This window comes from Prinia subflava, chromosome 2 (genome assembly GCF_021018805.1).
Source record: "Prinia subflava isolate CZ2003 ecotype Zambia chromosome 2, Cam_Psub_1.2, whole genome shotgun sequence".
Classification (NCBI taxonomy): domain Eukaryota; kingdom Metazoa; phylum Chordata; class Aves; order Passeriformes; family Cisticolidae; genus Prinia; species Prinia subflava.
In genome coordinates this window covers 65,538,495-65,551,540 of record NC_086248.1, presented here as the reverse complement: position 1 = coordinate 65,551,540, position 13,046 = coordinate 65,538,495, and the positions used below count along the sequence as shown (strand labels likewise).

The window sequence follows — 13,046 nt, the reverse complement described above, 5'->3', positions numbered from 1 at the left end:
ACTGGTTTTACTTTTCAGCCTGCAAGCATCATCTTTGCAGAACTGGTATTTAGGGGATGAAATAACATTGTTATTCTGCTCGTGTTTCAGCCACTTGGGTTTTCTATTTGTTCACGTCTGTATTTTTATAGAAAATTGATAAGTGCTGTAATTATAGTCTGTTGAAAGCAAGTAGGTCAGAGCTACACTTTCCATTCCAGAGGGGCTGCTGGCACTGGAAATACAGCTGGATGTTTTTATTTGTCTGGGTGTTGCTGCCATTCATTAGACTTCTCACAACTGCTCACCAAAATACTTTTAGAGGTACTAAACAAAATCAACCAAAGCATCTGTGTTTAAAGGGTCTTCTACTCATGTATTGTAAATCTCTGGCAAAAGATTTTTTCAGGACATTATGTGAAAATTATACTAACTGTTGAGGGAAAATTTCTTCAAGTGTATTGGTGACCATTTCTTCATGTAAATGTCTGAGAATCTGGTGAGAGGATAGATCTTGCTGGACCTCTTATTCACAAAGGAAGAATGGGTGAGGGATATGAAAGTTAAAGGTTCCTGGAGCTACAGTGCCCATGAGATGACAGTGCTCAGGATGCCAAAGGGATTAAGGCAAAAAGCAGAATAGGATCCCTGGGCCTCAGGAAAGCAGGCTTCAGCCTGTTTGGGGACCAAGAACACAGATATACTCCTCAGTTCTGCAAGGATAGGGTTAGGAAAGCCAAGACCTGATATGGGATACAAAAGGTGTAAAGAATTACTTTGATGAGTACAGCAGCAGAAAAAAGCAGGCTGGGGAAAACATGAGCCCACTGGTGAAGAGGACGTGGTGAGGAAGGGCATGGGAATGTCTGAGGTACTGAATCCCATCTTTTAGTAGTCAAGACTGCCCAGAAGTCTGGAGCAAGGGAGATGTACTCCTCCTTGGTGGAGAACAATCAGGCTAGGGAACACTTGAAAAAATGGGATGTACTGAACAAACTGCCCATGGGATGTGTTGGGACATACCCAGGAGTGCTGTGAGAAGTCACTGATATCATTGCAAGACTGACCTTTGGAAGGTCACGGGAAACAGAGGAAGATCCTGAGGACTGGAAGAAGGTAAATGTCATTTTGATCTTCAAGAACGAGGAGCTAGGTAACCCTTAACTTTCCTTATTTCTGTCTGCATTTAAATCAGTGATGTGGATTGTCAGTGGCAGTTACTCTTGTATCTTCTGTCTGTTCTTTTATTTATTAATGTATGCAACTTCATCTGTGGGTTAGGTGAGTGATCTCTCATGTTCTTATCTCAACTCGTGAGCTTTCCTTGTATTTTCTCTCCCAGGTCCAGTTGAGGAAGGGAGTGACAGAGAGGCTTTGGTGGGCACCAGGCATCCAGTCAGGGTCAACCCACCTCAGTCAGAAAACCAGATATTTTCAGTGTTTATCTGACTGCATAAAGATAGTGACTAACAAGAGCATGAATAGTTAATCTGTAAATAGATTCAGAGATGACTATGAGAGGACAGGTGGCAAAGCATTGACACTGAAGAGGTGTGTGAGGCTTTATCACTTTTTTCTCCTGTCCAATGTACTCAAGACTAGCACAACTAGTAATTCTATGCAGCTCTCCTGGATTCTCAGTTTTAATAAGCATACTAACATAGAGCAGGTTTCAATTTTAATGACACCTTTGTGTTGGCTGCACCAGTTTGCTGCAGTGCTGTGATGCTCCTGAAAAGGAGCTGAGCCAGCCCACTCCTGGTGTCTCAGAGGTGTTTAGAAAAGCAGCTGATGAAAACTCTACCTACTTCCTTCTGAAGGTGGCTACTGCACTTGCATGCAGCTGTTCTTTCTTATGTATAAATTTAAGTTGTGAGGACTGTAATTTTTGGTGGCACATCATGGAAGTGCCTCTAAAGACAGAAGATATGTCCCCAAAGCTATGTGAGCCAAGAATAATTTCAGCTTTTCCAGCCTCAAGAATGTTGTTTGAGGAGCACAGCAGCTGATGACTACTGAAAACTTTTTTGCTTCTAAGATGTAAGAGCTGTCTTCCCGCTCAAATATTCTTTTCCCCTCTAAAAATTGTTTGGGTTGGGTTGTTGTTGTTGTTGTTGTTTTTCTATACCCCACTGTTACTAATTTACACCTTGCCAGGATTTGCAAGACTAATTTTATTGCTGTTGTTGTGGGAACAGAATTCTCAGCCATATGGCATGACATCTTCATTTCTGCATGACAGGAGACAGGATCCATTTTTCAGTTTTGTAGTGCTGCAAAAAATGTCCTCATGAAGGTTTTTCCTAGGGAAACTCTGTTTTAGAGATCTATATATATATATATTGATAAAATTCTTTCCCAAGGGGTAATTTGTACTGGAAATGCTTAAAGGAATATTTTGGTCTTCTGCATAAATCCAAAACTTGCCCATTATGGTAATATATTTTTAACTTGGCTGAATTTATGTTTGTTTCTTTAATTTTGGTGCTCAATGGGCTTTTGGGGGTTGTTTCTTGGTTGGTTGTGTTGTTGGTATTTTCCAGCTGTAGAAATATCAGAAGAGAGGACAGAACCCCTGACCCAGGACAGGCAGGTGCCACAAATTGTCCTGTACATACTGATGGTCTGTGTCCATTATTTCTGACCTAGCAGGGCTGGTGTCTCATAGAATCTATCTTGGTTTTTCTCTTGGTCCAGAAAGAAATAATACCACCCATACTAAGATGACTCACTGTGAAAGTTCCCCTGAAGATGAAGCCCCAATAGCAGAAGGGTTTCTACCCTGATTTTAATTGGATGCATCAATCTTGCATCTTCTCTGAGAAAATGAACTGACACGTTAATGATACAGGTTAAGGGTGTTTTCTAATGAGTACTTAAACTGATTTGCTATTAACCAGTGCCATCTATTCTGGGCTGTGCAGGAGGGTATCCCTCCTGATGTTTTGTACAGATGTGTATTTTGGACTGAGACATAATCCTTCTCCTGAGAAGTGTCAGGTTGTCTTTATTTGGCCTGACAAAATAACACCACAAGAGGCTGGTTAGTGCTGAAGGGTAAAGGTGGAGAAGGGAGGGTGCCTCACCATCGCATTGTGTGTGGAGCACTGGAGGTGGCCACACACTGTCCCCAGCACCCTTGAGAAAAGCCCTGTGGTTGGTTAGAAATGGGTGCCATTCTGTTCCCCCTGTCAAGGGCCAGGACCTTCGTGGCACAGCACTGCAGGATGATTTGTAAGCTGAGCACCCTCCTTATGGGTGGCAGCACCGCAGAACTCTGGTGCCTGCTGCCTTGGCAATCGAGGTACAGAGGGTGGAACTTGTAGATAGGAGCACTTTCATAAATTATTCCCAAAGTCAGGCCTTGGTACTGATCCATAACTCTCTCTTCTGCTGTCTCCTACTCTACAGACACATAACTTAAATGTTTACTTTTTTTAAAAATAACAGGCTGTGTGGTTTAATACGTGCTTTAATCTAGTAGTCTCTTCCTCTTAAGACACATTTATTGTTCTAAATACACAACTTAATTTGACTTGATATGTTACTATTTCAGTAGTTAAATTCCTAGCTAACTGCTGAATCACTTAAATAATGGTATTTCCCTACAACTTATTTGTTTCACAATCCCTTCACAAATTGAGGGAAAAGGTAATGAATTTGACACTTATGTTTGACATTTGTTAGAGTTAAAAAAAAAAAAAAAAAAAACCAACAACAACAAAAAAAACCCCCACCAAAACCCAATAACAAAACCCAATAACTAAACATAAAACCAGTGCCAACTGTGTTATGATAAGGAAACAGTTGTTAAGGCTTTGGCCTCATTTCTACTTTAAGTGTAGCAATTCTAACACAATCATTAACATAATTTGCATTAATGCAAATACCTGAAACCAGCACAACAAAGTAGAAAATATACTTTCTGACTGAATACGTAATGCTGTGGTTCAGCTCTGTGTGTTGACTGAAAGCCACCAAAAACCTGAAGACTAATTTACAGTTCTCCTATTTGACAGGGCTTCATGCATTATTGCTGTTCTGTAACACATATACAGAAAATTTAAAAAAAAAGTCTGCTTCTCAGTGATCAGATTTACTATCTGTCAGGAAACTGAGAAGGATTCCAGACTAAAATCACTTAAGATGGAAAACTAGAGAAAATATGTAAGATTTATGAAGAAAAAAAACACTGCTTAATCTCATTTATATAAACTCAATCCACACAGAGAAAAACCTAGGACATAGAAATTGACTATCACAGCTTGCTCATGTTAATCTTCATAATTAAATTTTCAGCATTTAGCAATGAGTTATGCCATCCTTGAAGCCCACAAAATTTGGAAGAACTCCATACTTTTTGTCATGTTACTGCAATATATTCCTTTTATTTATTATTGTCTCAGAGGAAGAATGTTACAATGTAGTGTTTGAAGCAGCATTTACTTGGCAGCAGAGGACAAAGGATGCATACAAACACAGGCAGAAAAACAACTTTATACATAACCTCATATTCAGAACAAAAATAAAACCCACCAAATTCACTACTAATTTCTTTTTATACTTATGTTGGGAATATTTTTAAAGATTCTTTGCCTAGAGAATGATGTAGCTTGATAAAAGCCAAGTACTTTGCAGAGAACAGAATATAAAGCTATTTCCAATACTACTTATGAAGATAGGTCTGAGGTAGAAAGGTGGTCATGGCTTTCCTCTTCTGTAAAATGTGGGTTGTTTTCTTCTCAGAATAACTACTTTACATTTTAATAGAAGCCAGCATCTTCTCACCTGGACAACTTTGCTCCTCTTACTCAAGACTAATACTTAGCATTTCTACAGGGCTTTTCAGACACTAAGTCCTCCATCTCCTTTGAGAGGTAAGCACTATCCATCCCCATTTTACAGATGGGAAAACAGAGGCAGAGTGGTTAAATAATTTGCCAAAGGGTTCAGAAAGAACTGGCACAGGTACCAACAGCAGGAGGTGGCCAACACTGTGCCTGAATCACTCCTCGAGCAGCAGCAGCTCAGGAGTAAACACTGTGGGTGCAGGACAGTCTGGTTGGCAAAACTTCACAAAACCACTAAAATTCCTGACCTGCTCTTTTAATGTCCCCTAGCATTTTTTAGTAGCAGTAGAGAATTTTACACCTCTTTCAATACCATTTTGATATAAAGGCTTTTTTTTTTCCTTCAGTGATAATTAAGAACAATACAGCTTTTTTTTCTCTTCACTATACATGAAAGATATTGCATGCAGTTTTACCAATTAAAGGTATGTCCTAGACTTAAAGCAAGTGTCCATGCAGCATTGTAAACTCTGTGAAGTCATTAAAATCTCTTATGATAATCTTTAAACTAGAGATCAGCTGATCAGTGACATAACTGCCCATAATTATCCTTATCAAGAGTACATAAATAAATTATTTCAAAGATAAGGATGATCTGCAAGATTACAATGCCAAATGATAATATCTAAGTGCACTGCAGTTCTGGAGGAAGTATTTTTTCTAATAGTATTGGAAAGGGCTTTCTAATTGTCTCTTCATCTCCAAGAGGCAGACAAAAGAAAGGGATCTCACAGAAATGAGCTTTACTTCATAGACTGTAAATTCCAAAACTTGAAGCAAGTTTGGCCCAGCAGGGAACAGCAAAGCTTTGTCTCTGAACAAAGTTAGGAAAGATTACACTAACTTAGATGATAGCTTAAGTTGATTTTAGTAAGAACTAAGTCCTCTTTTTAGCTATCTCCTGACTCAAAGTAAAGTAAGGCTTAAAAAAATAATCCTCCAAATGGAGTGTTGGCTGGAAACAATGAAAATAAAGTTAAAAATACCACTTAGGTATATGAGGATGCTACTTATGACTTGAAATGAGAGTCTACGTTGTTTAATTGAATTAAAATACTGTATCTTGCACCCAGTTGTTGTTAACCAGTAACAATAATGCAGATTATGGGAACTTCATATGCCAATACTGAAAATAATGCAAGGATGTTCTGAAATCTGTGTGGTCAGATGGTTAGCATATAAATAATCAGTACAGAATATTACATGTGTGAGAATATAACTAAGAGTACTTTACAATGCAAAAGCAAAGAGTGAAAGGAATGTATAAATGTAACGTTTTGCTCCAAACTCCTTATGCAATTCTCTTCACGATTATCAAAAAGAACGTATATAAAGCCCCTGCCCCTTTTCCCCTGGCTGTATATTTATACAAATCAGTGACAAATATTCCACTGCTCGTTAATTTACAGTTGCATAGAAAGGGAAGAAGGAAAAAAAAGATACTATAAAAACAACATTGTGGTCTTTGGGTATTCAGTGTAGAACTGTTTCAAGTCGAACACGCGGCGGGAGCGCAGGGCGTGCCCCGGGTCCGTGCGGGTTTCTGGCGGGGCGGAGCGCGCGGCCGGCAGGCTGCAGGACAGGGCTGTGCTGCACGCCAGGGAGCACTGCCTGACATCCCAATGAGCACTTCACATGGCCTGTCGAGACAGGAAACAACATCAGGACCACGTGTTAGCATGCACAGAAACTTCCACCTGCTCTAGGCTCATCCCAGCACTGTGACGCCATCTTACAAAGCCCCCGTATTTTAAAAATTTACATGTATTGGCCTGAGACTCAGCAAATAACTGAGGCATATAGTGAAAAGAAATCTAAGTTTACAATATTGCAGTGTTAGAAGTCCTTGTAGAAGTGGTTACCTACTCAGTGCATCAGCTTAATCTAATGCCTAAGGTGCTGTGTGGCTCCTGATCCTTGTGCACTGGTGCCCACAGCTCCTGCAAGTGGAACTTATGGATGTCTTTGGACATACAGACATATGGATGTCTTTGCAAGGACCAGCTTTGATCTTGCAAGCTGATGCTGGCTTGAAACTAATTGGCCCAAATAAATGCAATCTGGTTCCATCTGGCTAGCAACACAGACCTGCAAAACCATAACACCTGTGGCAGTGCCTGACCTGGTAGAAATTTTCTGTTACCTATGACATTCTGGAGTCTGGCCTTTCTGTTGTATCAGTCTAGCTCCCACACAGATCTCTAGAGAAAAATGTAGACAAAAACCATCCCAGCCCTTTTGCTTTAATGGAACTTTTCCCTTGCTTCACTTGGTTTCCAATGCCTATGCAAGTGTGTAAATAAATGTATGTCTCATACCTGTGGTCTGCCAGTGAAACTTGCTGCAAACAGAAAAAAAAAAAAGGTTAGAAATTTACATGATTCTTCATCTTGAAGTTTAAAAACAAAGTTATTATCAGGAAAATACATAATACAGAAGAAAATACTTATCTTTAAAAGACTAAACATCTAACTAGAAATATGTTGTAATGGTTTAATTCTTCACAAACGTACTTTTAACAAATTTATAGCATTCTCATGATATAGTTAATACAAATTGCTTCATTTTCACCATTTGTAGCCATGGAAACCCCTGAGTGATGTATTACGCTATCACCTGCTTAAAATGCTATACTCTGGACATCACTCAGATGCACAGACAAGACTTTTGCCCAGTGTTGTACACCTGCCTACTTCTGAGGACCAGTGACATAAATAAGGAAGGAAAAAGGGACATTATATCCAGGATCAGTGCATCTGAAGGACAAAAGAAAACCAAACCACAAAACAACAAAATCCATCATTGAAAGCATTGCTGCTCTTACTATATGAATAATTGCTTCATAAAGGATATTTGACATAAATAGACTGATTTCAAGATGAATTATAAGCTGAAACTCGTGAAAACAAATAAAGCAAGTAAGACAACCATCTCTGTTAAACAGTCAAAATGGGATAAAAATTATCTGCATAAAGCTCAGATGCTAGTAACTCCTTGATAGAAGCTGTGGCCATAGCAGAAGAGAAGGAAGGTTTTTCCTTTTTTGTTTTGTTTTTGGTGGGTGGTTTGGGTTTTTTTTTGTTTGTTTGTTTTTTTTAAGAATTGGACATGAGATGTGGTACATGAAGACTGTTTTGATAAAATTAAGCTTGGATATAATAAAGAGGCTAAGGATGTTATTCTTCAAGGCTAGGAATACTGTGATGCCTAGAGAGTCTGTGAAATCTACATCATTTCAAGCCTTACAGAACAGATCTGACAATTGTCCAGCCAGGAAGACAGATCCCTCTCAAATGGCCACAGGAACAGATGATGGACTTAGGTAGTCTATCATGGTCTTCCTTAGCAACACTCAGACTTTAATGCACTTTCTTGGGAAGGCCAGACTAATAATCCTCATTTCAGGCTTCTAAAACATTTAAATATGAATCTGACAGTCCAAAAAAATTTACTCCCAAGTAAAGGATGTTATAGAATGACTGAATGAGAGCAAACATAAGTAGTACATACTAACTGGGGCAAGGTGGTTTAGCCTGACAATGGGGAAAAATCACATGAAATTTGGAACTGTGCCTTCTTTTAATCTTAAATGCTGAGACAGAGCATTTCACAATATGAAGGGCCCATGGTTTTCACTTGGAAGTATTCTCCTCACCCATTCAAGGTGTTTCTTCATGGAATCAGAGAATTTTTTCTGTTTTCCAGTCCTGGAGAACAGCCATCATTACCAAGCTTGTCCTGACACAATGCAATTTGCTTTCAATTCCTCTGGGCCAAATGACAATGTAGCTGTATAGTCACATAGCAAGACAGTCATTTGTAAAACCAAGAAAAAATGCTTGAGTTGCATTTTATACTGATTTGTACACACACACACCCTCGAGGTGTGCTGAGCAACTCCAGTAGCTGTTGACTTCAAATGAGATGCTCTTTAGAATCAAATCCTTAACTTGCAGACCAAGGGGCTCTGCATTGTTGAACTCATCAAAAATCAAAAAGGACAGCTGAAACAAGACCTTTTTTTGCTAGAACCTAATTTGCTTGTTCAAAACACTCAGGGTGCATCTTCTGTGATGCAGCTTGTCACAGCCGAACAATGTATGTTCAAGAGATAAAAGGGGTATTTTAACAGGGTTCACAGACTTTATGAAAGAGTATAGAGTTGAGTCTTGATGCTTCCAACAGGACTGGGCATAAACAGCCGCTCTCTGACTTCTGCCTTTTAAAACTGACCATTATGATTACATTTCATTTGAAACTTTCAACAGTTTTGAGAGCATATCAAAGTTTTCACTACTGTTTTTCTAAGGCAAAAAAGCTGAAATATCTATATAGAGAGACATGAATATGAATACACCTATTTTACAAAACCCACCGAAATACATGAGACAGCTCCTCACTTTTGCAAGTACGGTGACACTGGAAGGAAGAGGATCAGTGGAAATGTACATCAGCTGATACAAGACATGCATAGGAATGAGCTGGTTTTCCTTCTGATCTCTCTTTAATAGACACTGAATAAAATATCAACTTTCCATGCATTTAAGCAGGGAGAGGTGTTACGTGCTGCATTCACAGATTTCCTCTGGTCTGTTTAATAACTAGTTCAGTAATTAGTCTAAGGACTAATTCTCTAAGGACCTTTTTTCAAGCTTTATTACAAAAACTGCATTCAGAAATTCTGAATCTACATTCATCTAAGTTCTACAAAAGGTTTTTATCAGCAGCTAGTGAGATTCTAGATGTCTTTCCCTTTATGTGGGCACTGCTTAAAATTCCACATTGAGCTACAGGCTTTTCTGCTAGTGAATCGTTTCCACTTAAAACAAGAACATTTTTCTACCTTCACAAGTAGTTTCTATTGAGGAATTTTAAGGGATAGAACTATATAGCTTGCATATCTACACAAGAAATCTCCTCAGAGATGTTTATTTTCCTAGTCAATACCACAAGAATGATTTTTTTTTTCTTCAAAAGACAACCTCAAATTCAACATGATTTTCAGAGACACATTTCGTTGAACTTACAGCAACAAGCTGGAAATGTGTTGTTGATTTGCTCCATAACATCTGTTAGATCTGTGTTGGTATCATGAGGTGGAACTAACAAGTCATCTGCAGATATGACAACAAAAAAATGAATTTTGTAACAAGAGGAGGAAAAAAAAAAAGACCACAACATTCTAAAAGGCATTCTTAGCCAACCTTCCAGTTAAATACTCTTTCATGTTTCAAGGGAAAACAGTACCTGAAGCCTTTGTAATGTGCAGGAACTATCATTGATAATTGCCAGTCTTGGGAGAGGACATGAAACTCACATTCTTGATTTGCAATCCAACTCATCTCCCTTTTATTAAAACTTAACTATTGCATCCAGGATTTAACAGTAAGTTGCCAGCAAGTATATAACAGTAAATAAAAATTTACAGTTCAAATAAATAAAATGACAAGATGAGGGAATTAAACTCAGTAGCTACTCAATTAAAATTCTGTTCCAATTGCAATGATTTGTCATGTAACTTTCAGAGTGAATACACCATTCTTTCTCTGAAAAAATTCCAACATTTATCTTTTAGATGGTCTTTATTCAATATGTACCAGTCATTTCAGTAGTGCTAAAATCCTTCTTGCCATCTCTTTGAAACATGATGCTTAAAATTAGCCAAGAGAATGGTTAGGAAACATAACTGGCTGTGTTGTTGGCAGTTTTATTGGACAGCATCTTTCATACTGCATCTTTTCACTGCATGAAATCAGACTCAAAGCAGTTCCATATTTTTCCAGATAAAAACATATGCTAATGCTGAATGAAAAATGTTCAGTATGCAAGAGAATATTTTTCCAGTTTTCTAAAGAAACAAAATAATATTTAATCTATAACACAAGGCTTAAAAACAAAACCAGGAGGAACTTGTACCTAAGATAATTTGAGAAAAATATTTTCCATTTTTCCCTACTTTTGACCATGCAAAGGTCTGTAGTTATTTCTGCTAACTCCCGGTGAAATTAATGAGTTCTGATACTGGAGAATTTAAAATAATCGTTCAAGAGAGATATCCCTTTATGTGCAGAGCCTATAGCCATAAATATTGAATTATTCCTTAAGATGTGAACCTTTTTTGAGTACGAACATCAAAATGCCAGGATAAGCGGAGGTTACATAAGGATTTTTAAAGCAGATAGCAAGTGTAGATTATGTGATTTGGACATTTGGTCCTGTATCTGTCAGATTACTTGGGTCCATGTGTGTACTGCAGGACAAACAGCTCTTGGCCACTTCAGTGCAGTGAAGTGTGGTTTCCCTTTCAGTGAGGATGGATCCTCCCAGTAAATTCACTTAGTCAGAATAGGTGGGACCAAGGAGTTTATCGACAAAAGTCTGTAATTCAGGATCACATGGATTCTTAGGATACCGCAGCTCTTCCAAGTGTGAGGAAGCAACACCTCCAGCTGCACTGAACAGAAGCATCGCAAAGGTCTGCTCCTTTTGATTTACAAATCTTTCCGGAAGGTGCCAAGAAACCTACCCGTGAGTCACCTATGGCCTCATGAGCACACTAGCTGATCAGAACACTCACCTGTCTGATGGAACTGTGAGCTTGTGTCCTGCTCCAGCGGGAAGCCGAGGGCAGAGTGCTGGGGCGAAGCACAGGGGGAGGCGCCATTGACCCGCGAGTCCGAGTCGGGCTACGTTAGAGACAAGAAGACACAAATTTATGTTACTTGTAGCCACAGAATTTAATTGTAGGCTTGCATGCAGCCATCTTGTTCCTTTCCTTTTTTAGGTGCTCTTTCTTGTTTGCTTAAGTCTGTGCAACTGGTGGGAGGTAAAAAAACCCAACAAACTAAGAACTTGTTAAAAGAAAATTTAGAGTTAAGAACAGCTATTACAAGGCTCCAGTTGATGGTCTTGTTAAAAACAACATTCTGTTGCATCACAAAAACACAATGTAATGTACAGCACACACAGCATGCCAAGGTTCCCAGTCCAGCTCTGCAGAAAGACTACAGACAATGAGATGATATGGGCTGTATTTATTGGCATGGGTATATACACACACACACACAGACAAACAGGACATTCAGCTAGGGGGCCATAAAAAGCTTTACAAGGATGACTAAGCATGCTTAGGAACAACTGCTCAATCATGAACAGATTTCTGGAACTCCAGAATCAAATGACGACTCAAGACAGATTCAAAACTTTGTTAAATCTAAAAAGTTGTAGTCAGCCATCACTCCTGCTGATGCTGTTCTCAACCATGTGGAAGATAATGAATGTGCAGGAATTTGTACTATGTAAAAATTTGTACTACATAAACTCCTGAAAATTATGAGAAATAACTTATATACTTTGAAAAGAAGCTTTTCTGGACTCTTAAATTCACTTGAAGAATCACTGAAATCAATATTAGATTTAGCTGTAACCAAAAGTGTGTTTGAGATTACATTTAAGTGTACATATATGGACAGAAAATAAGAAAAGGCCATAGCAGCTCAGAAATACTGGAATGGACTTTATTCAGGCATTTTTCCCTTCTTTTCCTTCCTTCCTTCTTTTAAAAATTCCTTTGAGGAAGACACTACAGTATTTGAGCTCCAGAAGTGATTGTTCTGAAAAAACCAGAAATATGTGAAGTAATATTTACATCTGAAGTAGATGTAACTGAAATTAGTGCTGCTATCACTTATCTTTTTGATTTCAAATCATGAAATTGCTTCTGACCAGCTTAAGGAGCAGGCTCTTTAAGTAAATCTATCAAAAACAGATACTGAAGTAATACCAAAGATCATTGCTTTTAAGGTCTTTTTGAAACTGAGCAAGTACCTAGAACAGCTATGAGACTTGACACAGAGTTAGAATACAGAATGGCTGTTAATTTGTGCACAAGTTTGCTCCTTTGCACTTCACAGCCTTAACTGAAATACACAATTTCTTGAGATAGCTTCCAGCTTCAAGAAACAATCTTAGGTAAAATTTCTCTAAATCTCATCTCTTTCAGCATGACAATACTAAAGGCCAGCTTTGACTAAAAGAATAAACCAAGAAATATTAGTCTGCATAGGAGATAAAAAAATGGAAATGTTTCCAAGGCAGAGAAGGATTTTACTGTCAAGACACTTCTATGAACAGTGAATTACTATCAAGTAATTTTCTGCTCAGTACTAGGCTTCAATTCAGCTAAAGAGTCTAAGTGAAATAAGTGCAGTGATTTTA

At 38.4% G+C, this 13,046-nt stretch overlaps 1 protein-coding gene across 5 annotated transcripts in view; it reads right to left on the bottom strand.

The window, feature by feature from the left end:
• Positions 1 to 4,336: 4,336 nt before the first annotated feature.
• UTRN (utrophin) overlaps positions 4,337 to 13,046 on the bottom strand; it is a 343,691-nt gene continuing 334,981 nt past the window's right edge. For all 5 annotated transcript variants that reach the window (XM_063390324.1, XM_063390322.1, XM_063390325.1 and 2 more), the window contains 4 exons: positions 11,407 to 11,515; positions 9,857 to 9,943; positions 7,148 to 7,170; positions 4,337 to 6,469 (listed from right to left, as the gene is read on the bottom strand). In XM_063390324.1, coding sequence (XP_063246394.1) covers positions 6,461 to 6,469; positions 7,148 to 7,170; positions 9,857 to 9,943; positions 11,407 to 11,515 — 228 coding nt within the window. In that variant the 3' untranslated portion in view covers positions 4,337 to 6,460. The remainder of the gene's footprint in view (positions 6,470 to 7,147; positions 7,171 to 9,856; positions 9,944 to 11,406; positions 11,516 to 13,046) is intronic.